Source organism: Oncorhynchus keta, chromosome 28 (genome assembly GCF_023373465.1).
Source record: "Oncorhynchus keta strain PuntledgeMale-10-30-2019 chromosome 28, Oket_V2, whole genome shotgun sequence".
Taxonomy (NCBI): domain Eukaryota; kingdom Metazoa; phylum Chordata; class Actinopteri; order Salmoniformes; family Salmonidae; genus Oncorhynchus; species Oncorhynchus keta.
The window spans coordinates 67,358,691-67,386,592 of record NC_068448.1 but is presented as its reverse complement, the minus strand read 5'-3'; the positions used below and the strand labels follow the sequence as shown (position 1 = coordinate 67,386,592).

Sequence of the window (27,902 nt, the reverse complement as noted above, 5' to 3'; positions counted from 1 at the left end):
CACAAGACTCTGTCTCTACAGTAACACAAGACTCTGTCTCTACAGTAACACAAGACTCTGTCACAAGACTCTGTCTACAGTAACACAAGACTCTGTCTCTACAGTAACACAAGACTCTGTCTCTACATTAACACAAGACTCTGTCTCTACAGTAACACAAGACTCTGTCTCTACAGTAACACAAGACTCTGTCTCTACAGTAACACAAGACTCTGTCTCTACAGTAACACAAGACTCTGTCTCTACAGTAACACAAGAATCTGTCTCTACAGTAACACAATACTCTGTCTACAGTAACACAATACTCTGTCTCTACAGTAACCACAAGACTCTGTCTACAGTAACACAAGACTCTGTCTACAGTAACACAAGACTCTGTCTCTACATTAACACAAGACTCTGTCTACAGTAACACAAGACTCTGTCTCTACAGTAACACAAGACTCTGTCTCTACAGTAACACAAGATTCTGTCTCTACAGTAACACAAGACTCTGTCTCTACAGTAACACAAGACTCTGTCTACAGTAACACAAGACTCTGTCTCTACAGTAACACAAGACTCTGTCTCTACAGTAACACAAGACTCTGTCTCTACAGTAACACAAGACTCTGTCTCTACAGTAACACAAGTTTCTGTCTCTACAGTAACACAAGACTCTGTCTCTACAGTAACACAAGACTCTGTCTACAGTAACACAAGACTCTGTCTACAGTAACACAAGACTCTGTCTCTACAGTAACACAAGACTCTGTCTACAGTAACACAAGACTCTGTCTACAGTAACACAAGACTCTGTCTCTACAGTAACACAATACTCTGTCTCTACAGTAACACAAGACTCTGTCTCTACAGTAACACAAGTATCTGTCTCTACAGTAACACAAGACTCTGTCCTACAGTAACACAAGACTCTTTCTACAGTAACACAAGACTCTGTCTCTAGAGTAACACAAGACTCTGTCTCTACAGTAACACAAGACTCTGTCTCTACAGTAACACAAGACTCTGTCTCTACAGTAACACAATACTCCGTCTCTACAGTAACACAAGACTCTGTCTCTACAGTAACACAAGACTCTGTCTACAGTAACACAAGACTCTGTCTCTACAGTAACACAAGACTCTGTCTCTACATTAACACAAGACTCTGTCTCTACAGTAACACAAGACTCTGTCTCTACAGTAACACAAGACTCTGTCTCTACAGTAACACAAGACTCTGTCTCTACAGTAACACAAGACTCTGTCTCTACAGTAACACAGAATCTGTCTCTACAGTAACACAATACTCTGTCTACAGTAACACAATACTCTGTCTCTACAGTAACCACAAGACTCTGTCTACAGTAACACAAGACTCTGTCTACAGTAACACAAGACTCTGTCTCTACATTAACACAAGACTCTGTCTCTACAGTAACACAAGACTCTGTCTCTACAGTAACACAAGACTCTGTCTCTACAGTAACACAAGACTCTGTCTACAGTAACACAAGACTCTGTCTCTACAGTAACACAAGACTCTGTCTCTACAGTAACACAAGATTCTGTCTCTACAGTAACACAAGACTCTGTCTCTACAGTAACACAAGACTCTGTCTACAGTAACACAAGACTCTGTCTCTACAGTAACACAAGACTCTGTCTCTACAGTAACACAAGATTCTGTCTCTACAGTAACACAAGACTCTGTCTCTACAGTAAAACAAGACTCTGTCTACAGTAACACAAGACTCTGTCTACAGTAACACAAGACTCTGTCTCTACAGTAACACAAGACTCTGTCTACAGTAACACAAGACTCTGTCTACAGTAACACAAGACTCTGTCTCTAGAGTAACACAAGACTCTGTCTCTACAGTAACACAAGACTCTGTCTCTACAGTAACACAAGACTCTGTCTCTACAGTAACACAAGACTCTGTCTCTACAGTAACACAAGATTCTGTCTACAGTAACACAAGACTCTGTCTCTACAGTAACACAAGATTCTGTCTACAGTAACACAAGACTCTGTCTCTACAGTAACACAAGACTCTGTCTACAGTAACACAAGACTCTGTCTACAGTAACACAAGACTCTGTCTCTACAGTAACACAAGACTCTGTCTACAGTAACACAAGACTCTGTCTACAGTAACACAAGACTCTGTCTCTACAGTAACACAAGACTCTGTCTCTACAGTAACACAAGACTCTGTCTACAGTAACACAAGACTCTGTCTACAGTAACACAAGACTCTGTCTCTACAGTAACACAAGACTCTGTCTACAGTAACACAAGACTCTGTCTACAGTAACACAAGACTCTGTCTCTACAGTAACACAATACTCTGTCTCTACAGTAACACAAGACTCTGTCTCTACAGTAACACAAGTATCTGTCTCTACAGTAACACAAGACTCTGTCCTACAGTAACACAAGACTCTTTCTACAGTAACACAAGACTCTGTCTCTAGAGTAACACAAGACTCTGTCTCTACAGTAACACAAGACTCTGTCTCTACAGTAACACAAGACTCTGTCTCTACAGTAACACAATACTCCGTCTCTACAGTAACACAAGACTCTGTCTCTACAGTAACACAAGACTCTGTCTACAGTAACACAAGACTCTGTCTCTACAGTAACACAAGACTCTGTCTCTACATTAACACAAGACTCTGTCTCTACAGTAACACAAGACTCTGTCTCTACAGTAACACAAGACTCTGTCTCTACAGTAACACAAGACTCTGTCTCTACAGTAACACAAGACTCTGTCTCTACAGTAACACAAGAATCTGTCTCTACAGTAACACAATACTCTGTCTACAGTAACACAATACTCTGTCTCTACAGTAACCACAAGACTCTGTCTACAGTAACACAAGACTCTGTCTACAGTAACACAAGACTCTGTCTCTACATTAACACAAGACTCTGTCTCTACAGTAACACAAGACTCTGTCTCTACAGTAACACAAGACTCTGTCTCTACAGTAACACAAGACTCTGTCTCTACAGTAACACAAGACTCTGTCTACAGTAACACAAGACTCTGTCTCTACAGTAACACAAGACTCTGTCTCTACAGTAACACAAGACTCTGTCTCTACAGTAACACAAGACTCTGTCTCTACAGTAACACAAGACTCTGTCTACAGTAACACAAGACTCTGTCTCTACAGTAACACAAGACTCTGTCTCTACAGTAACACAAGATTCTGTCTCTACAGTAACACAAGACTCTGTCTCTACAGTAACACAAGACTCTGTCTACAGTAACACAAGACTCTGTCTCTACAGTAACACAAGACTCTGTCTCTACAGTAACACAAGATTCTGTCTCTACAGTAACACAAGACTCTGTCTCTACAGTAAAACAAGACTCTGTCTACAGTAACACAAGACTCTGTCTACAGTAACACAAGACTCTGTCTCTACAGTAACACAAGACTCTGTCTACAGTAACACAAGACTCTGTCTACAGTAACACAAGACTCTGTCTCTAGAGTAACACAAGACTCTGTCTCTACAGTAACACAAGACTCTGTCTCTACAGTAACACAAGACTCTGTCTCTACAGTAACACAAGACTCTGTCTCTACAGTAACACAAGATTCTGTCTACAGTAACACAAGACTCTGTCTCTACAGTAACACAAGATTCTGTCTCTACAGTAACACAAGACTCTGTCTCTACAGTAACACAAGACTCTGTCTACAGTAACACAAGACTCTGTCTACAGTAACACAAGACTCTGTCTCTACAGTAACACAAGACTCTGTCTACAGTAACACAAGACTCTGTCTACAGTAACACAAGACTCTGTCTCTACAGTAACACAAGACTCTGTCTCTACAGTAACACAAGACTCTGTCTACAGTAACACAAGACTCTGTCTACAGTAACACAAGACTCTGTCTCTACAGTAACACAAGACTCTGTCTACAGTAACACAAGACTCTGTCTACAGTAACACAAGACTCTGTCTCTACAGTAACACAATACTCTGTCTCTACAGTAACACAAGACTCTGTCTCTACAGTAACACAAGTATCTGTCTCTACAGTAACACAAGACTCTGTCCTACAGTAACACAAGACTCTTTCTACAGTAACACAAGACTCTGTCTCTAGAGTAACACAAGACTCTGTCTCTACAGTAACACAAGACTCTGTCTCTACAGTAACACAAGACTCTGTCTCTACAGTAACACAATACTCCGTCTCTACAGTAACACAAGACTCTGTCTCTACAGTAACACAAGACTCTGTCTACAGTAACACAAGACTCTGTCTCTACAGTAACACAAGACTCTGTCTCTACATTAACACAAGACTCTGTCTCTACAGTAACACAAGACTCTGTCTCTACAGTAACACAAGACTCTGTCTCTACAGTAACACAAGACTCTGTCTCTACAGTAACACAAGACTCTGTCTCTACAGTAACACAAGAATCTGTCTCTACAGTAACACAATACTCTGTCTACAGTAACACAATACTCTGTCTCTACAGTAACCACAAGACTCTGTCTACAGTAACACAAGACTCTGTCTACAGTAACACAAGACTCTGTCTCTACATTAACACAAGACTCTGTCTCTACAGTAACACAAGACTCTGTCTCTACAGTAACACAAGACTCTGTCTCTACAGTAACACAAGACTCTGTCTCTACAGTAACACAAGACTCTGTCTACAGTAACACAAGACTCTGTCTCTACAGTAACACAAGACTCTGTCTCTACAGTAACACAAAGATTCTGTCTCTACAGTAACACAAGACTCTGTCTCTACAGTAACACAAGACTCTGTCTACAGTAACACAAGACTCTGTCTCTACAGTAACACAAGACTCTGTCTCTACAGTAACACAAGATTCTGTCTCTACAGTAACACAAGACTCTGTCTCTACAGTAACACAAGACTCTGTCTACAGTAACACAAGACTCTGTCTACAGTAACACAAGACTCTGTCTCTACAGTAACACAAGACTCTGTCTACAGTAACACAAGACTCTGTCTACAGTAACACAAGACTCTGTCTCTAGAGTAACACAAGACTCTGTCTCTACAGTAACACAAGACTCTGTCTCTACAGTAACACAAGACTCTGTCTCTACAGTAACACAAGACTCTGTCTCTACAGTAACACAAGATTCTGTCTCTACAGTAACACAAGACTCTGTCTCTACAGTAACACAAGACTCTGTCTACAGTAACACAAGACTCTGTCTCTACAGTAACACAAGACTCTGTCTCTACAGTAACACAAGACTCTGTCTCTACAGTAACACAAGACTCTGTCTCTACAGTAACACAAGATTCTGTCTCTACAGTAACACAAGACTCTGTCTCTACAGTAACACAAGACTCTGTCTACAGTAACACAAGACTCTGTCTACAGTAACACAAGACTCTGTCTCTACAGTAACACAAGACTCTGTCTACAGTAACACAAGACTCTGTCTACAGTAACACAAGACTCTGTCTCTACAGTAACACAATACTCTGTCTCTACAGTAACACAAGACTCTGTCTCTACAGTAACACAAGTATCTGTCTCTACAGTAACACAAGACTCTGTCCTACAGTAACACAAGACTCTTTCTACAGTAACACAAGACTCTGTCTCTAGAGTAACACAAGACTCTGTCTCTACAGTAACACAAGACTCTGTCTCTACAGTAACACAAGAATCTGTCTCTACAGTAACACAATACTCTGTCTACAGTAACACAATACTCTGTCTCTACAGTAACCACAAGACTCTGTCTACAGTAACACAAGACTCTGTCTACAGTAACACAAGACTCTGTCTCTACATTAACACAAGACTCTGTCTCTACAGTAACACAAGACTCTGTCTCTACAGTAACACAAGACTCTGTCTCTACAGTAACACAAGACTCTGTCTCTACAGTAACACAAGACTCTGTCTACAGTAACACAAGACTCTGTCTCTACAGTAACACAAGACTCTGTCTCTACAGTAACACAAGATTCTGTCTCTACAGTAACACAAGACTCTGTCTCTACAGTAACACAAGACTCTGTCTACAGTAACACAAGACTCTGTCTCTACAGTAACACAAGACTCTGTCTCTACAGTAACACAAGATTCTGTCTCTACAGTAACACAAGACTCTGTCTCTACAGTAACACAAGACTCTGTCTACAGTAACACAAGACTCTGTCTACAGTAACACAAGACTCTGTCTCTACAGTAACACAAGACTCTGTCTACAGTAACACAAGACTCTGTCTACAGTAACACAAGACTCTGTCTCTAGAGTAACACAAGACTCTGTCTCTACAGTAACACAAGACTCTGTCTCTACAGTAACACAAGACTCTGTCTCTACAGTAACACAAGACTCTGTCTCTACAGTAACACAAGATTCTGTCTCTACAGTAACACAAGACTCTGTCTCTACAGTAACACAAGACTCTGTCTACAGTAACACAAGACTCTGTCTCTACAGTAACACAAGACTCTGTCTCTACAGTAACACAAGACTCTGTCTCTACAGTAACACAAGACTCTGTCTCTACAGTAACACAAGATTCTGTCTCTACAGTAACACAAGACTCTGTCTCTACAGTAACACAAGACTCTGTCTACAGTAACACAAGACTCTGTCTACAGTAACACAAGACTCTGTCTCTACAGTAACACAAGACTCTGTCTACAGTAACACAAGACTCTGTCTACAGTAACACAAGACTCTGTCTCTACAGTAACACAATACTCTGTCTCTACAGTAACACAAGACTCTGTCTCTACAGTAACACAAGTATCTGTCTCTACAGTAACACAAGACTCTGTCTCTACAGTAACACAAGATTCTGTCTCTACAGTAACACAAGACTCTGTCTCTACAGTAACACAAGACTCTGTCTACAGTAACACAAGACTCTGTCTACAGTAACACAAGACTCTGTCTCTACAGTAACACAAGACTCTGTCTACAGTAACACAAGACTCTGTCTACAGTAACACAAGACTCTGTCTCTAGAGTAACACAAGACTCTGTCTCTACAGTAACACAAGACTCTGTCTCTACAGTAACACAAGACTCTGTCTCTACAGTAACACAAGACTCTGTCTCTACAGTAACACAAGATTCTGTCTCTACAGTAACACAAGACTCTGTCTCTACAGTAACACAAGACTCTGTCTACAGTAACACAAGACTCTGTCTCTACAGTAACACAAGACTCTGTCTCTACAGTAACACAAGACTCTGTCTCTACAGTAACACAAGACTCTGTCTCTACAGTAACACAAGATTCTGTCTCTACAGTAACACAAGACTCTGTCTCTACAGTAACACAAGACTCTGTCTACAGTAACACAAGACTCTGTCTACAGTAACACAAGACTCTGTCTCTACAGTAACACAAGACTCTGTCTACAGTAACACAAGACTCTGTCTACAGTAACACAAGACTCTGTCTCTACAGTAACACAATACTCTGTCTCTACAGTAACACAAGACTCTGTCTCTACAGTAACACAAGTATCTGTCTCTACAGTAACACAAGACTCTGTCCTACAGTAACACAAGACTCTTTCTACAGTAACACAAGACTCTGTCTCTAGAGTAACACAAGACTCTGTCTCTACAGTAACACAAGACTCTGTCTCTACAGTAACACAAGACTCTGTCTCTACAGTAACACAATACTCCGTCTCTACAGTAACACAAGACTCTGTCTCTACAGTAACACAAGACTCTGTCTACAGTAACACAAGACTCTGTCTCTACAGTAACACAAGACTCTGTCTCTACATTAACACAAGACTCTGTCTCTACAGTAACACAAGACTCTGTCTCTACAGTAACACAAGACTCTGTCTCTACAGTAACACAAGACTCTGTCTCTACAGTAACACAAGACTCTGTCTCTACAGTAACACAAGAATCTGTCTCTACAGTAACACAATACTCTGTCTACAGTAACACAATACTCTGTCTCTACAGTAACCACAAGACTCTGTCTACAGTAACACAAGACTCTGTCTACAGTAACACAAGACTCTGTCTCTACATTAACACAAGACTCTGTCTCTACAGTAACACAAGACTCTGTCTCTACAGTAACACAAGACTCTGTCTCTACAGTAACACAAGACTCTGTCTCTACAGTAACACAAGACTCTGTCTACAGTAACACAAGACTCTGTCTCTACAGTAACACAAGACTCTGTCTCTACAGTAACACAAGATTCTGTCTCTACAGTAACACAAGACTCTGTCTCTACAGTAACACAAGACTCTGTCTACAGTAACACAAGACTCTGTCTCTACAGTAACACAAGACTCTGTCTCTACAGTAACACAAGACTCTGTCTACAGTAACACAAGACTCTGTCTACAGTAACACAAGACTCTGTCTCTACAGTAACACAAGACTCTGTCTCTACATTAACACAAGACTCTGTCTCTACAGTAACACAAGACTCTGTCTCTACAGTAACACAAGACTCTGTCTCTACAGTAACACAAGACTCTGTCTCTACAGTAACACAAGACTCTGTCTCTACAGTAACACAAGAATCTGTCTCTACAGTAACACAATACTCTGTCTACAGTAACACAATACTCTGTCTCTACAGTAACCACAAGACTCTGTCTACAGTAACACAAGACTCTGTCTACAGTAACACAAGACTCTGTCTCTACATTAACACAAGACTCTGTCTCTACAGTAACACAAGACTCTGTCTCTACAGTAACACAAGACTCTGTCTCTACAGTAACACAAGACTCTGTCTCTACAGTAACACAAGACTCTGTCTACAGTAACACAAGACTCTGTCTCTACAGTAACACAAGCCTCTGTCTCTACAGTAACACAAGATTCTGTCTCTACAGTAACACAAGACTCTGTCTCTACAGTAACACAAGACTCTGTCTACAGTAACACAAGACTCTGTCTCTACAGTAACACAAGACTCTGTCTCTACAGTAACACAAGACTCTGTCTCTACAGTAACACAAGACTCTGTCTCTACAGTAACACAAGACTCTGTCTCTACAGTAACACAAGACTCTGTCTCTACAGTAACACAAGAATCTGTCTCTACAGTAACACAATACTCTGTCTACAGTAACACAATACTCTGTCTCTACAGTAACCACAAGACTCTGTCTACAGTAACACAAGACTCTGTCTACAGTAACACAAGACTCTGTCTCTACATTAACACAAGACTCTGTCTCTACAGTAACACAAGACTCTGTCTCTACAGTAACACAAGACTCTGTCTCTACAGTAACACAAGACTCTGTCTCTACAGTAACACAAGACTCTGTCTACAGTAACACAAGACTCTGTCTCTACAGTAACACAAGACTCTGTCTCTACAGTAACACAAGATTCTGTCTCTACAGTAACACAAGACTCTGTCTCTACAGTAACACAAGACTCTGTCTACAGTAACACAAGACTCTGTCTCTACAGTAACACAAGACTCTGTCTCTACAGTAACACAAGACTCTGTCTCTACAGTAACACAAGACTCTGTCTCTACAGTAACACAAGATTCTGTCTCTACAGTAACACAAGACTCTGTCTCTACAGTAACACAAGACTCTGTCTACAGTAACACAAGACTCTGTCTACAGTAACACAAGACTCTGTCTCTACAGTAACACAAGACTCTGTCTACAGTAACACAAGACTCTGTCTACAGTAACACAAGACTCTGTCTCTACAGTAACACAATACTCTGTCTCTACAGTAACACAAGACTCTGTCTCTACAGTAACACAAGTATCTGTCTCTACAGTAACACAAGACTCTGTCCTACAGTAACACAAGACTCTTTCTACAGTAACACAAGACTCTGTCTCTAGAGTAACACAAGACTCTGTCTCTACAGTAACACAAGACTCTGTCTCTACAGTAACACAAGACTCTGTCTCTACAGTAACACAATACTCCGTCTCTACAGTAACACAAGACTCTGTCTCTACAGTAACACAAGACTCTGTCTACAGTAACACAAGACTCTGTCTCTACAGTAACACAAGACTCTGTCTCTACATTAACACAAGACTCTGTCTCTACAGTAACACAAGACTCTGTCTCTACAGTAACACAAGACTCTGTCTCTACAGTAACACAAGACTCTGTCTCTACAGTAACACAAGACTCTGTCTCTACAGTAACACAAGAATCTGTCTCTACAGTAACACAATACTCTGTCTACAGTAACACAATACTCTGTCTCTACAGTAACCACAAGACTCTGTCTACAGTAACACAAGACTCTGTCTACAGTAACACAAGACTCTGTCTCTACATTAACACAAGACTCTGTCTCTACAGTAACACAAGACTCTGTCTCTACAGTAACACAAGACTCTGTCTCTACAGTAACACAAGACTCTGTCTCTACAGTAACACAAGACTCTGTCTACAGTAACACAAGACTCTGTCTCTACAGTAACACAAGACTCTGTCTCTACAGTAACACAAGATTCTGTCTCTACAGTAACACAAGACTCTGTCTCTACAGTAACACAAGACTCTGTCTACAGTAACACAAGACTCTGTCTCTACAGTAACACAAGACTCTGTCTCTACTGTCTCTACACAAGATTAACACAAGTCTCTACAGTAACACAAGACTCTGTCTACAGTAACACAAGACTCTGTCTACAGTAACACAAGACTCTGTCTACAGTAACACAAGACTCTGTCTCTACAGTAACACAAGACTCTGTCTCTACAGTAACACAAGACTCTGTCTCTACAGTAACACAAGACTCTGTCTCTACAGTAACACAAGACTCTGTCTCTACAGTAACACAAGACTCTGTCTCTACAGTAACACAAGATTCTGTCTCTACAGTAACACAAGACTCTGTCTCTACAGTAACACAAGACTCTGTCTACAGTAACACAAGACTCTGTCTCTACAGTAACACAAGACTCTGTCTCTACAGTAACACAAGACTCTGTCTCTACAGTAACACAAGACTCTGTCTCTACAGTAACACAAGACTCTGTCTCTACAGTAACACAATACTCTGTCTCTACAGTAACACAAGACTCTGTCTCTACAGTAACACAAGACTCTGTCTACAGTAACACAAGACTCTGTCTCTACAGTAACACAAGACTCTGTCTCTACAGTAACACAAGACTCTGTCTCTACAGTAACACAAGATTCTGTCTCTACAGTAACACAAGACTCTGTCTCTACAGTAACACAAGACTCTGTCTCTACAGTAACACAATACTCTGTCTCTACAGTAACACAAGACTCTGTCGCTACAGTAACACAAGACTCTGTCTCTACAGTAACACAAGACTCTGTCTCTACAGTAACACAAGACTCTGTCGACAGTAACACAAGACTCTGTCTCTACAGTAACACAAGACTCTGTCTACAGTAACACAAGACTCTGTCTCTACAGTAACACAAGACTCTGTCTACAGTAACACAAGACTCTGTCTCTACAGTAACACAAGACTCTGTCTCTACAGTAACACAAGACTCTGTCTACAGTAACACAAGACTCTGTCTCTACAGTAACACAATACTCTGTCTACAGTAACACAAGACTCTGTCTCTACAGTAACACAAGACTCTGTCTATAGTAACACAGACTCTGTCTACAGTAACACAATACTCTCTCTACAGTAATACAGATTTTTTAGTAATCGTTTTGTGTTATGCAGTAATAATAATAACATGCATCACGCGTCTTGCCAATGTGGCCTCATTTGAGTCATTAATGGCCCCCATACTGTTCTGTGTGGTAGTGATGTTCATGATTTGTCAGGAGTTGTGAATGTGTGCAGTGTTGCTTCTGTGTGACTGTAAGTATGGTTGTGTTGTGTTCAGGATGTGGTCATGGTTCTGAATAACTCATGACATGGCTGGGTTGACTTCATGATTGGTTGGTGGTTGAGTTCACAAAATGGTTGTAGTTGTGTTGGGTTTATGGTGTGGCTATGATTGTTGACCATGTTTTCTAATCCCTAACCGGAAACAGATATCTCATTTTGTGTGACATTGATTTTATTAGACTGTTTGTACAGTTGTGGTTGTGGTCATGACCGTGTGTGTTCATGCCTCCAGTTCCCTGACCGTGAGTTAACCCCAGACCAGAGGAACATAGTGTGGAACAGCAGACAAGGCTTCCTCATCCGCAGTCCCACCTACTTCTACATCGGCCTGTTCTCCTGCAAGACCTCTGTCAACGGGACCACACACTCCCTCAGTTACCTCACACACAGACAAGGTGAGCACACACACACAAATGCAGACACATACACACAGACACATACTTACACACATGCACACACACTCATACACACTCACACACACACACACACACACACACACACACACACACACACACACACACACACACACACACACACACACACACACACACACACACACACACACACACACACACACACACACACACACACACACACACACACACACACACACACACACACACTTACATGACACACCTATAGACCAGGTGAGCACTACCAAGGCCAAGCATCTCAATTGATCTTGCAGATTTTATATATTGCAGCAATTAAATGAGTGTCTCTTCCACTCCCCCTCTCCTCTCCAGTGAATAAGATTATGGAGGTGTATCTGAACAGTACTAGTCCCGTCCAGACTTTACAGGGGGACAGTCTGGCCATCAACTGTACTGTCACTGCAGAGTGGAACAGCAGAGTGTCCATCAGCTGGGACTACCCTGGGCAGGTGAGAAACATATGAAGTACACTGGAATTATGAAGTACACTACAATGAAGTGCACTATGTTATGTAGTACTGTATGTAGAATAACATTGAAGTATTTATACAGTACCAGCCAAAAGTTTGAACACATCTACTCACTTAAGGGTTTTTCTTTATTTAAAAAAAACAATGAAATAACACATATGGAATCATGTAGTAACCAAAAAAGTGTTCAACAAATCTAAATATATTTTATATTTGAGATTCTTCAAAGTAGCCACCCTTTTCGTTGATGACAGCTTTGTCAAAGTTCCTGAAATAGATTTGTTTTATGGAATATTCTCAGGCCCATTTATCATCAACCATCACTCCTGTGTTCCAATGGCACGTTGTGTTAGCTAATCCAAGTTTATCATTTGAAAAGGCTAATTGATCATTAGAAAACCCTTTTGCAATTACGTTAGCACAGCTGAAAACTGTTGTTCTGATTAAAGAAGCAATACAGCTGGCCTTCTTTAGACTAGTTGAGTATCTGGAGCATCAGCATTTGTGGGTTCGGTTACAGGCTCAAAATGGCCAGAAACAAATAATTTTCTTCTGAAACATGTCAGTCTATTCTTGTTCTGAGAAATGAAGGCTATTCCACGTGACAAATTGCCAAGAAACTGAAGATCTCGTATAACGTTGTGTACTACTCCCTTCACAGAACAGTGCAAACTGGCTTTAACCAGAATAGAAAGAGGAGGGGGAGGCCCCGATGCACAACTGAGCAAGAGGACAAGTTTGATAAACAGACGCCTCACAAGTCCTCATCTGGCAGCTTCATTAAATAGTACCCGCAAAACACCAGTCTCAACATCAACAGTGAAGAGGCAACTCAGGGATGCTGTAGTACACCTTGTGGAAAGCTACCTGAAACGTTTGACCCAAGTTAAACAATTTAAAGGCAATGCTACCAAATACTAATTGAGTGTATGTAAACTTCTGACCCACTAGGAATGTGATGAAAGAAATAAAAGCTGAAATAAATGACTCTACTATTATTCTGACATTTCACATTCTTAAATAAAGTGGTGATACTAACTGACCTAAGACAGGGAATGTTTACTAGAATTAAATGTCAGGAATTGTGAAAAACTGAGTTTAAATGTATTTGGCTAAGGTGTATGTAAACTACCAACTTATATATATATATATATATTGCTTAGTAGATAACAACTTCAACATCTGCCTACCTGTTTGGAAGACTTTTACTATCAGAATAATATCTCTCCCTTTCTCTCCGTCTCCCCCCCTCCTCTCTCTCTCCCCTCAGGTAAACCGGGCAGCCATAATTAGTAGGCGTATCATGGCCAGTAAAACTCACATGGTTTTCTACAGTATTCTGTCCATCCCTAAACTCCACCGCTCTGACAGAGGGCTCTATATCTGCCGAGTGACCAGTGGACCGGTCAGCCGAGAGACTAACGTGTCAGTCACAGTCTACGGTGAGTCAAAATAAACGCACTACTTCTCACCTCCGACTACACCCACATCTGTGACAAATTCATTGATGGTTAACACCCCCTTTTACCATAATAATATTAACCACAATCACAGTCTCTGTCACTCTCTGTAATATATCATTAATGCGTGATATTCTCTGTGTGTGTATGTGTGTTCGTGCATTTCTGTCTGTCTGTCTGTCTGTCTGTCTGTCTGTCTGTCTGTCTGTCTGTCTGTCTGTCTGTCTGTCTGTCTGTCTGTCTGTCTGTCTGTCTGTTTCTGTGTATCATCCCAGACCGTCCGTATATCCGTCTGACACCCAGACAAGGGGCTATAGTGGAGGCTCATGCAGGACAGAAGTCCTACCGACTCTCGCCCAAACTACGGGCCTTCCCTGCCCCAGAGATCATCTGGTAAGAACATACAGACTGTCAGCTAACCTGCACACTATCTTACACCAGCCTACACTATTTGAGGAACAAATACAGATACTGTATACATTGTATCATTCTTAATTTGAATGTTCTTTTAGTTAATTTAAGAATTTCCTGTATGTTTTTCCGTGTTAGGTTGAAGGATGGGAAGGTAGCAGCAGAACAGTGTTCCCGTTACCATGTGGACGGGAATTCCCTGGTGATCCGGGATGTGGCGAAGGAGGATGCAGGGAAGTACACTATCCTGGTGGGAATCCAGGAGCACAGACTCTACCAGAACCTAACGCTCTCTCTGGTGGTCAACGGTGAGGACCAAGTCTTCCCTCCTCTCTTTACCCTCCATCGCTTTCTCCTCTTTTTCCTCTTCATACAACCCTCTCTTTTGCTCTGTGCCCAGTTTTGTGTGTCCAACCCATTATTCTGTTCCACATTGTCTCCTCTCGCTTCACTCATTCTCACCCTTTTAGCTCTTTTATTTGTTATTTTTCTCTCTCTTCTTCTCAACCTTCCTCTTTCCTTCACACTCTCACTCTCTGTGCTCATGGTCTGTCCTCTCTCTCTCTCTCTCTCTCTCTCTCTCTCTCTCTCTCTCTCTCTCTCTCTCTCTCTCTCTCTCTCTCTCTCTCTCGCTGTGCTCATGGTCTGTCTCTCTCTCTCTCTCTCTCTCTCTCTCTCTCTCTCTCTCTCTCTCTCTCTCTCTCTCTCTCTCTCTCTCTCTCTCTCTCTCTGTGCTCATGGTCTGTCCTCTCTCTCTCTCTCTCTCTCTCTCTCTCTCTCTCTCTCTCTATCTCTCTATCTCTCTGTGCTCATGGTCTGTCCTCTCTCTCTCTCTCTCTCTCTCTCTCTCTCTCTCTCCTCTCTCTCTATCTCTCTGTGCTCATGGTCTGTCTCTCTCTCCCCTCTCTCTCTCTCTCTCTCTCTCTCTCTCTCTCTATCTCTTTGTGCTCATGGTCTGTCCTCTCTCTCTGTGCTCATAGTCTGTGCTCTAGTCTGTCCTCTCTCTCTCTCTCTCTCTCTCTCTCTCTCTCTCTCTCTCTGTGCTCATGGTCTGTCCTCTCTCTCCCTCTCTGTGCTCATGGTCTGTCCTCTCTCTCTCTGTGGCTCATGGTCTGTCCTCTCTCTCTGAGCTCATGGTCTGTTCTCTCTCTCTCTCTCTCTCTCTCTCTCTCTCTCTCTCTCTCTCTCTCTCTCTCTCTCTATCTCTCTGTGCTCATGGTCCTCCTCTCTCTGGCTCATGGTCCCCTCTCTGTGCTCATGGTCTGTCCTTTCTCTCTCTCTCTCTCTCTCTCTCTCTCTCTCTCTCTCTCTCTCTCTCTCTCTCTCTCTCTCTCTCTCTCTCTCTCTCTCTCTCTCTCTCTCTCTCTCTCTCTCTCTCTCTCTCTCTCTGTGCTAATGGTCTGTCTTCTCTCTCTGTGTTCATGGTCTGTTGATAGTGATGTGTAGTTTATCCCCCATGGGGCAGGTGGGTTTAGGGTTAGGGTTAGGGCGTGTGGGTGTCAGCCTGGTTGAATAAAGAGAAAACAATGCATTAAAAATCCATGAATGTATCTTTCTTGTGCAATTCATATCAGAAAAGGTTCATGTCGATCCACTGAGGGGAAAATGACAAGGGGAAAATGTCAGAGTTAATTCAATAAGAGAAAAGCTGCGAAATAGAGAGTTGAAAATAAATAGAAGGAGGGCCAGAACAGTAGTCTAATGTTTGGGAAAGATTAGGTGAAGTGGTAAAAGAAGATGATAGCAGTGGTCACTATGTTATGTGTGATGATTGTGAGGCACTATACAAATTCAACAGTCACAGGACGGGGACTTCAAAATGGCACGTCAAGGAACTGTACTGTTTAGATGGGTTAATCGGAGGTGTTGTCTTTATCAGCATCATCAGAGCTAATGGTATTTCAACCACATAAATTATGCATCCAAGCCAAACTGAAATCTTATCAAAAAAACATGTTGGGTTGTTTTAACAGCTTTTCATTTCCTTACAACTGTCAAACCTGTTTTTTTTTGTGCATTTTATTGCATTTTATGAAGTGCCTTTGAACGGGGTATGGTAGTAGGTGCCAGGCGCCTCTTTTTGTGTCAAGAACATGCTACACTGCTGGGGTTTTCACAGTTTGCGTGTATCAAGAATGGTCCACCAGCCAAAGGACATCCAGTCAACTTGACACAACTGTGGGAAGCATTGGAGTCAACATGGGCCAGCATCCCTGTGGAACGATTTCGACACCTCGTGGAGTCCATGCCCTGACAAATTGAGCTGATTCTGAGGAGGGAAAAGGGGGTGGGTTGCAACTCAATATTAGGAAGGTGTTCTTAATATTTTCTACACTCAGTGTATAGTCGGCTGGTTGCGGATAGATTATTAGCAATTGCGGGTGGGTGAACAAACAGCAGACCCGTACACCACTAGTCTGTGTCTCTGTCTGTTTTCCTCCAGTGAGTCCTGGGATAGGGGAGAAGGCGGTATCCTTGCAGGACCCAGGTAGTGTCCTGCAGGGCAGCAGACAAGCCCTGCACTGCAGCTCCCACGGAGTCCCCCCTCCTCACATCGCCTGGCTCTGGCACCCCTGCCCCCCCAAAGGCCTGTAAGTACATCTGGTGCTCACATTGTCACACGCAGTAGCACAGAAACACACGTCTCCCTAAAGGTGTGGAAGTTCTCCTTTACATTACGTACGTCATGTATTTTAGTCATATTGTTCCTAACTTAGAACTGGGAAAGAAAGGTGTCTGTGTCTATAATATGAGGGCCTGTTTTAGGGTGTGAATGGAGAATGCCTGTGTCTATAATATGAGGGCCTGTTTTAGGGTGTGAATGGAGAATGTCTGTGTCTATAATATGAGGGCCTGTTTTAGGGTGTGAATGGAGAATGTCTGTGACTATAATATGAGGGCCTGTTTTAGGGTGTGAATGGAGAATGTCTGTGTCTATAATATGAGGGCCTGTTTTAGGGTGTGAATGGAGAATGTCTGTGTCTATAATATGAGGGCCTGTTTTAGGGTGTGAATGGAGAATGTCTGTGTCTATAATATGAACACCTGTTTTAGGGTGTGAATGGAGAATGTCTGTGACTATAATATGAGGGCCTGTTTTAGGGTGTGAATGGAGAATGTCTGTGTCTATAATATGAGGGCCTGTTTTAGGGTGTGAATGGAGAATGTCTGTGTCTATAATATGAGGGCCTGTTTTAGGGTGTGAATGGAGAATGTCTGTGTCTATAATATGAGGGCCTGTTTTAGGGTGTGAATGGAGAATGTCTGTGACTATAATATGAGGGCCTGTTTTAGGGTGTGAATGGAGAATGTCTGTGTCTATAATATGAGGGCCTGTTTTAGGGTGTGAATGGAGAATGTCTGTGTCTATAATATGAGGACCTGTTTTAGGGTGTGAATGGAGAATGTCTGTGTCTATAATATGAGGGCCTGTTTTAGGGTGTGAATGGAGAATGTCTGTGTCTATAATATGAGGGCCTGTTTTAGGGTGTGAATGGAGAATGTCTGTGTCTATAATATGAGGGCCTGTTTTAGGGTGTGAATGGAGAATGTCTGTGTCTATAATATGAGGGCCTGTTTTAGGGTGTGAATGGAGAATGTCTGTGTCTATAATATGAGGGCCTGTTTTAGGGTGTGAATGGAGAATGTCTGTGTCTATAATATGAGGGCCTGTTTTAGGGTGTGAATGGAGAATGTCTGTGACTATAATATGAGGGCCTGTTTTAGGGTGTGAATGGAGAATGTCTGTGTCTATAATATGAGGGCCTGTTTTAGGGTGTGAATGGAGAATGTCTGTGTCTATAATATGAGGGCCTGTTTTAGGGTGTGAATGGAGAATGTCTGTGTCTATAATATGAGGGCCTGTTTTAGGGTGTGAATGGAGAATGTCTGTGACTATAATATGAGGGACTGTTTTAGGGTGTGAATGGAGAATGTCTGTGTCTATAATATGAGGGCCTGTTTTAGGGTGTGAATGGAGAATGTCTGTGTCTATTCAATATGAGGGCCTGTTTTAGGGTGTGAATGGAGAATGTCTGTGTCTATAATATGAGGGCCTGTTTTAGGGTGTGAATGGAGAATGTCTGTGTCTATAATATGAGGGCCTGTTTTAGGGTGTGAATGGAGAATGTCTGTGTCTATAATATGAGGGCCTGTTTTAGGGTGTGAATGGAGAATGTCTGTGTCTATAATATGAGGGCCTGTTTTAGGGTGTGAATGGAGAATGTCTGTGACTATAACATGAGGGCCTGTTTTAGGGTGTGAATGGAGAATGTCTGTGTCTATAATATGAGGGCCTGTTTTAGGGTGTGAATGGAGAATGTCTATGACTATAATATGAGGGCCTGTTTTAGGGTGTGAATGGAGAATGTCTGTGTCTATAATATGAGGGCCTGTTTTAGGGTGTGAATGGAGAATGTCTGTGTCTATAATATGAGGGCCTGTTTTAGGGTGTGAATGGAGAATGTCTGTGTCTATAATATGAGGGCCTGTTTTAGGGTGTGAATGGAGAATGTCTGTGACTATAATATGAGGGCCTGTTTTAGGGTGTGAATGGAGAATGTCTGTGTCTATAATATGAGGGCCTGTTTTAGGGTGTGAATGGAGAATGTCTGTGTCTATAATATGAGGGCCTGTTTTAGGGTGTGAATGGAGAATGTATGTGTCTATAATATGAGGGCCTGTTTTAGGGTGTGAATGGAGAATGTCTGTGTCTATAATATGAGGGCCTGTTTTAGGGTGTGAATGGAGAATGTCTGTGTCTATAATATGAGGGCCTGTTTTAGGGTGTGAATGGAGAATGTCTATGACTATAATATGAGGGCCTGTTTTAGGGTGTGAATGGAGAATGTCTGTGTCTATAATATGAGGGCCTGTTTTAGGGTGTGAATGGAGAATGTCTGTGTCTATAATATGAGGGCCTGTTTTAGGGTGTGAATGGAGAATGTCTGTGTCTATAATATGAGGGTCTGTTTTAGGGTGTGAATGGAGAATGTCTGTGTCTATAATATGAGGGCCTGTTTTAGGGTGTGAATGGAGAATGTCTGTGACTATAATATGAGGGCCTGTTTTAGGGTGTGAATGGAGAATGTCTGTGTCTATAAAACGAGGGCCTGTTTTAGGGTGTGAATGGAGAATGTCTGTGTCTATAATACAGGGCCTGTTTTAGGTGTGAATGGAGAATGTCTGTGACTATAATATGAGGGCCTGTTTTAGGGTGTGAATGGAGAATGTCTGTGTCTATAATATGAGGGCCTGTTTTAGGTGTGAATGGAGAATGTCTTTCATAATATGAGGGCCTGTTTTAGGGTGTGAATGGAGAATGTCTGTGTCTATAAATGAGGGCCTGTTTTAGGGTGTGAATGGAGAATGTCTGTGTCTATAATATGAGGGCCTGTTTTAGGGTGTGAATGGAGAATGTCTGTGAGTTTGTTTGTGAAGGGAGACATGTTTGGTCTATTTCAGCATGTGTTCAGACAGGGTTTCCTCTTTGCAACCAGAACAGATGCCTTTTGAAGCCTTTCATGTCTGTGAGTGTCTGTATGTGTGTGTGTCTGTGTGTCTGTGTGTTTCATCATGTCTTTGTCTGAGTCTATTGCCATATGTTTCTGTCACTGCCTATATGTTACCTTGTCCATGTCTGTGTGTATACGTCTGCCGTCTGTCCGTCTGTGTGTGTACCTGGTACATTCACAGACACAGTACAGTGTAGCTCAGACTTCAAGAGCAGAGTAGTAAAAGCCCACTTCAATCGAGGCCTGTTCTGTGTTCTCAGACACTTCGATAGAGGCCTGTTCTGTGTTCTCAGTCACTTAAATAGAGGCCTGTTCTGTGTTCTCAGTCACTTAAATAGAGGCCTGTTCTGTGTTCTCATTCCCTTCGATAGAGGCCTGTTCTGTGTTCTCATTCACTTAAATAGAGGCCTGTTCTGTGTTCTCAGTCACTTAAATAGAGGCCTGTTCTGTGTTCTCAGTCACTTAAATAGAGGCCTGTTCTGTGTTCTCAGACACTTAAATAGAGGCCTGTTCTGTTCTGGTTGTTTTCTAAATGAAACGCTATGATTTAATGAACTTCCTGTTCTGAACGCAGGGTGAGATGTTTATTATTGTGATTTGCGCACTGGATTCTTTGATGCCTTTTCTAATATGACACACACACTTTCAAACCACTCTCACAAAACACACACTCATACACTGACACACACACTTTCAAACCACTCTCACAAAACACACACTCATACACTGACACACACACTTTCAAACCACTCTCACAAAACACACACTCATACACTGACACACACACTTTCAAACCACTCTCACAAAACACACACTCATACACTGACACACACACTTTCAAACCACTCTCACAAAACACACACTCATACACTGACACACACACTTTCAAACCACTCTCACAAAACACACACTCATACACTGACACACACACTTTCAAACCACTCTCACAAAACACACACTCATACACTGACACACACACTTTCAAAACCACTCTCACAAAACACACACTCATACACTGACACACACACTTTCAAACCACTCTCACAAAACACACACTCATACACTGACACACACACTTTCAAACCACTCTCACAAAACACACACTCATACACTGACACACACACTTTCAAACCACTCTCACAAAACACACACTCATACACTGACACACACACTTTCAAACCACTCTCACAAAACACACACTCATACACTGACACACACACTTTCAAACCACTCTCACAAAACACACACTCATACACTGACACACACACTTTCAAACCACTCTCACAAAACACACACTCATACACTGACACACACACTTTCAAACCACTCTCACAAAACACACACTCATACACTGACACACACACTTTCAAACCACTCTCACAAAACACACACTCATACACTGACACACACACTTTCAAACCACTCTCACAAAACACACACTCATACACTGACACACACACTTTCAAACCACTCTCACAAAACACACACTCATACACTGACACACACACTTTCAAACCACTCTCACAAAACACACACTCATACACTGACACACACACTTTCAAACCACTCTCACAAAACACACACTCATACACTGACACACACACTTTCAAACCACTCTCACAAAACACACACTCATACACTCAAACACACACACTTTCAAACCACTCTCACAAAACACACACTCATACACTGACACACACACTTTCAAACCACTCTCACAAAACACACACTCATACACTGACACACACACTTTCAAACCACTCTCACAAAACACACACTCATACACTGACACACACACTTTCAAACCACTCTCACAAAACACACACTCATACACTGACACGCACACTTTCAAACCACTCTCACAAAACACACACTCATACACTGACACACACACTTTCAAACCACTCTCACAAAACACACACTCATACACTGACACACACATTCTTTGAAAGGTCTTGTAAGAAACGGCCCTGCCCAACAATCAGCAATGATATTCCAACACACACACTGATCTTACCATACACACATTTTTAAGTCCTCATGAGAAGTGGCCCTGCCCAGCAATCAACTGTCATTGACACACACACACACACAAACACACACACACACAAACACACACACACGCACGCACGCACACACACACAAACACACACACACGCACGCACACAGAAACACACACACACACAAACACACACACACACACACACACGCACGCACACAGAAACACACACACACACTTGGCAAAAACATGACTTGGGTTGGTCTTGGAGGTCAGACACTATTGTGTTGGTTGTGTTTAGGTCAAAGAGGTTAACCGTTACCTGAACATCATGGCTACCGCCCATGTTATATTCCCCTACTGAGACACACTGTGACATCACTGTGTACTTGACATTTCACACCAGCACACACACACACACACACACACACACACACACACACACACACACACACACACACACACACACACACACACACACACACACACACACACACACACACACACACACACACACACACACACACACACACACACACACTGCCTACTTCCAATGCTTGTGGAAAGTCTTTATCGTCACATCTCCACAGTAAATTGCCATAGCAACATCACATAACTTCACTGAACCAATGAGCAGTGACTCGTGCTCCTACCTCAACATGGATGGCTTTACCTGGTAAAACTCTGGTAGAAATGACATTTTCAATGATTATGAATTGGCAAGCCAGCCAGGAGAAAGTGTGACACCTCACAGTCCAGAAAGGTCTAACGAGGCTTACACAGCCTAACAAGAAGATGCCTTTCTGTGCACAGAGGAGCTGTGACAAGTCATCAATTATAGCCTATGTTGAGTCTTGCATGCATACTGATACTCCCCGTTGGCCACTCTCACTACCTGCAAAGAGTGATCCATTTAAGTTGCTTTCATTACAAATGAGGTATTCAGACAGGTGAAAGAGATTTGGGGTTCAGACTTGTGTAATGAGATTTCTTTGAATGTGATTTCCTTGTTGTTTGTTTACTGTAAAGCAGTGAGAGCTCCAGCATTCTGTTCTTGTTCTTGAGTAATAGAGTAATGATTCAGAATGTGAATAGATTCTGATTCGCCCTGACCAGGCCCTTGTTCTTTGTAGCTCTGGCGGAACACGGGCCTGATGCCGCGCCGGAGGAGGCCCAGCGACAGTGGGCCAGGCTGGGCCAGGCTGATAGGGACCTGGGTCCTCAGGGTAGGGTGTGGGTCTAGAGCCTGTTTCTGGCCTTGGATCCTTGGACCTGGGTCTGGGGCCTGGATCCACCCTTATGTCCTAGGTCTGGGTCCTTGGTGCTGGATGTGTCCCTGGGTCCAGTCGTGGATCCTTGGTCTTGTCCTGGGCCCTGGGAACCGCAGCGCTCTTATCTGGCCCGGGCAGGAGGCTCGCCGGGTTTCCTGTGCGAAAATCAGAGCGCTTTTCCTCTCCTTGTTTGGCTTCCTCCCCGACGCGAGACGCTTCCCAGCAGCGTGATTGTCCCTCCGTCTTCAAACGTGGCAGAGTCCTGCTTCCTCAAGGGCTTGATCTATTCTTGAGACCCCCTCCCCTCCTCATTCCCCCCTCCCCTGGCCTTCCCCCCCTCGCCAGCTCTGCCCCTCATCCCCAAACCTTCGTTTCACTTCATTAAAATATCCCCCCACCACACCACCATCACCCCCTCCACCACACTCAGCAAGGCTGTTCCCAAGGCAGCCGGCGCCTTCAGACATTACAGCCACCTAGCGACCCCACATTGGTGCTCTCTGGGATCTTGGGGTTGGAGGGCAGGGGGGGGGGGGCAGGACAGTGACCTGGTACACTGTTGAAGAGGAGGATGAGGAAGAAGAGGAGTGAGAGGTCACACCACACTGAGGACAATGATCTGATCTGCTTTTAATGGTTATTATTCTATTTATTTATTTCCCGTTACCCAGGTTGCATTTTTACACCCCTTTTCTGGCTTCATCTTTTTTTTACATTGTTACTTTTCTCAGACATTTTGAGCCAGAAAGAAGTGCCCTTCCATCCATCCACTAAGCCACGTTTTTCTGGAGCTGCTTTTGCTTCTTGTGTTCCTAGAGTGGTACTATAATGGGTACATGAGCCTGTCCCCAGCCCCGAGCCCTGAGCCCTGCCATCCTGTTGTAGTTCTGACATCCACGAAAGCTGTGAGTTCTGACTGTAAATCATACACCTTATAAGTAAGTTGCTACATCTCAGATGGGCGAGCGAGAGAGAGAGAGAGAGAGAGAGAGAGAGAGAGAGAGAGAGAGAGAGAGAGAGAGAGAGAGAGAGAGAGAGAGAGAGAGAGAGAGAGAGAGAGAGAGAGAGAGAGAGAGAGAGAGAGAGAGAGAGAGAGAGATGCCCTACAGTTACTGGAAGATACTCTGGGACTGCTCATCAAACACCTACCATGTAGGAGTTACCCAGGACCCAGAGTCAATGACAGTCATATGTCATCTTATGTCATGTTATGTCATTTGTAAGGCGTTTCACTGTATATCAACCATCTGTCATCAAGAGTGAATTTATGTATTATTCTGCAATGTATTGTGTGGAAAATAGTTTGTCTTTGCGTGTGATATATGAAGAATTTATTTCCAAAATGCTAAATATCAATTTTCAGAAATGTTGGTAAATGAGCTTTTATTGTTTAAAGTTATGAAAGAGATTGGTGTATTTTTCACTATCTAATCATGACATGGGGTTGTTCAATGAAAGACATGTATTTGTTTAAAATCTCTCACTTGATGGATTCCTTTCAGAGAAAAATTGTTTACATTTCATTTTTGCAAAATGCTAATTATCCGCCTCACTCTCAGAGAAACAAGTAGTCCTGCTAGGTTTTACACATTCAAATGTAACAAATAACTACATTTTGAATAAGAATAACTGTTCAAATTATACATTTGTGACATCAATATTTTTTTAAATTATTTAAAATGTTTTATAAATATAATTCAACACAGTAATATGAGATCTATATGTAAAACATTTAACATTTGAGTCATTTAGCAGATGCTCTTATCCAGAGCGCCTTAGAGTTAGTGCATTCATCTTAAGATAGCTAGGTGAGACAACCACATATCACAGTCAAATATGCAGGATACAAACATTCCAGCGTAACACTTGATATATAGCGGTTTGCAAAAAAAACGTTACAATTCACATCTAAAATCTATGAATAAAAAAAATCTGAAAACAGTTATATTTTACACACACATGAAGGTACCCATAAGCAATCATTTCTGATGAAAAAACACAAATGTGAATAATTGGTGGATATAGTGGTTTGGAAATAAACTCTTCATATGCACAGGAAGCTGTTTTTATGGTTTGTTTGAGTGTCATAGTCGTGCATGTTGGCTTCCAAACCCCTTTCTGGTTCCATGTCGAAGACTTCTGGGTTTAATGTAAAACCCTCTGTGGACAGGGTTCTACATGGAACCCAAAAGGGTTCTACCTGAAACCAAAGGGGTTCTTCAAAGGGTTCTCCTATTGGAACAGCCAAAGAACCCTTTTAGGTTACATTGTAATGTGTGTTGATGTGTGTGTGTGTGTGTGTGTGTGTGTGTGTGTGTGTGTGTGTGTGTGTGTGTGTGTGTGTGTGTGTGTGTGTGTGTGTGTGTGTGTGTGTGTGTGTGTGTGTGTGTGTGTGTGTGTGTATGATGATCATGATGATGATGATGATGAGAGCAAGCGAGACTTCCACACTGAGTTTATTCATTCTACGGGTCTCTCCCTTTGTGATTCATTCCATGTATACAGATTTTCTATGAGTAATATATGAATCTAATATTTAATAATTTTATATGACTAACTTACTTATGGTAATTGCCAATAATGGCCAAATTTGTATGAAAACTTTTCATATGTATTGTTTTAAATATTATATTAAATGTATGTTTTTTACATTAAATGTTGCTTTAAATTGTGTGTTGCTTCCTACTTTTGGACGTTTCATGGTTTTTAGGTAGTAACTCATTTAGCAGGTTCTCTAAATGAAATACTGAGACAACATCATAGACAGGCCAACAGTCAGTCATCTCACCCTGGGAAGGCACACTGTGTGAATGTGTCTATGTATGAGTGTGTATGTGTATATGTGTGTGTTATGTCATCTAACTAAACTTGTCTGTGTCCACATATGTAGAACCATCTCTGTGTGTTTGTGCGTGTGTGTACGTGCAAGCGTGTGTGCACGTATGTGCATGTGTTTCCTGGGAGGCGTGGGAGAGTCGGCTGGCTGATGGGTGTATGTGTGTGTGAGTGTGTGTCAGGGCCCTTGGTGTCATGCACAGGGTGGGTCACCCCTACAGGACACGGGCACTCGCTATCTCTGCCAAGAGGAAGAGCAATCAGAAAGAGAGAGGGCTGAGAGGAGGATGGGAGAGATGAGAGGAGCCAACCAGGGAGGGGTACGGGATAGTCTGAGAACAGAGAGTGAGAGAGAGAGAGAGAGAGAGAGAGAGAGAGAGAGAGAGAGAGAGAGAGAGAGAGAGAGAGAGAGAGAGAGAGAGAGAGAGAGAGAGAGAGAGAGAGAGAGAGAGAGAGAGAGAGAGAGAGAGAGAGAGAGAGAGAGAGAGGGAGAGAGAGAGAGAGAGAGAGAGAGAGAGAGAGAGAGAGAGAGAGAGAGAAGAAAGAGAGAGAGAGAGAGAAAGAGACAGAGAGAGAGAGAGAGACACAGAGAGAGAGAGAGGGAGAGGGAGAAGAGGGGAGGGGAGGGGAGGGGAGGGATTTGAGATTATGAAAGGTGTTGAAATATTGGTGTAGGAATATAAAAATCAGAGTTGCTCTGTGAGAAAAATCTCAAATGATCTACTTGAAGGCGCACAATATCATTCAAAAGCAGCCAGAGAGATATTATAGAAAGGTAACAGTGTAGCCAGGAGGTTTTCATTACCCGGGAAAACCCCAGTGGTTAATCCCCTCGGAATGTTTAAGAATAGAATGGACAATTCATGGTGGGATGATTTAAGAATGGAGGGATGTTAGTTGACAATACCACCTCTACATCCTACAGTACAGAAATGAACAATGTCGGCAGAGATGCTGCTACAGACACTGACACCATTGACAAGACTCCATTGGGAAAGCAGTTGAGCAGTGAACAAGGGATGATGATGATGATGGTAGTACTGCTGATGTCATAATAAGGATGATGATGGTTAGGAGACAATAATAGGGATGATGATGACGATGATGGCCAAGATAAAGATGAAGATAGCGATTACAATAGTGATGATGAGTTCCGGTGTTCCTCCTGCAGCGCACAGCTGTGGAACAAACACACTCTCACACACACACCTGCCGTCTGGCTAGCCGTGACTTCACTGTGTCAACACAGCTGAGCCCTGTCCCTCTCTTACTCCTCCTCACTATGGAGCCTGGTGAGAAAGAGGGCCCCCAGCATGTCCACACAGAACCACATCCTACACACAGACAGGAAGTGCTCCGGGGGAAGAATAAGGTGAGCGCACCACCGGTGGAGTGGACAGGCTGAGACACAGAGGGAGGGACTGTGATGGATTACTAACACATACCCCAGAGAAACACGCATCACACTTACACAGCCATGATGGATTACACACACACACACACACGCACGCACGCACGCACGCACGCATACACACACACACACACACACACACACACACACAAAGAGAGAGACAGTGGCAAGAAAAAGTATGTGAACCCCTGTGAATTACCTGGATTTCTGCATAAATTGGTCATCAAATTTGATC

At 42.5% G+C, this 27,902-nt stretch overlaps 1 protein-coding gene and 1 long non-coding RNA gene across 2 annotated transcripts in view; both read left to right on the top strand.

The window, feature by feature from the left end:
* The window catches only part of flt1 (fms related receptor tyrosine kinase 1), a 48,193-nt gene extending 22,099 nt beyond the window's left edge, over positions 1-26,094 (top strand). The window contains 7 exon segments of the mRNA XM_052484242.1: positions 12,096-12,258; positions 12,610-12,746; positions 14,038-14,209; positions 14,503-14,620; positions 14,777-14,946; positions 17,082-17,229; positions 23,284-26,094. Coding sequence (XP_052340202.1) covers positions 12,096-12,258; positions 12,610-12,746; positions 14,038-14,209; positions 14,503-14,620; positions 14,777-14,946; positions 17,082-17,229; positions 23,284-23,305 — 930 coding nt within the window. The 3' untranslated portion in view covers positions 23,306-26,094.
* Positions 17,626-21,131, top strand: LOC127912879 (uncharacterized). Its single transcript, XR_008083862.1, has 3 exons — positions 17,626-17,837; positions 19,806-19,900; positions 19,992-21,131. It is a non-coding gene; the product is annotated as an uncharacterized LOC127912879 (long non-coding RNA).
* Positions 26,095-27,902: the final 1,808 nt, after the last annotated feature.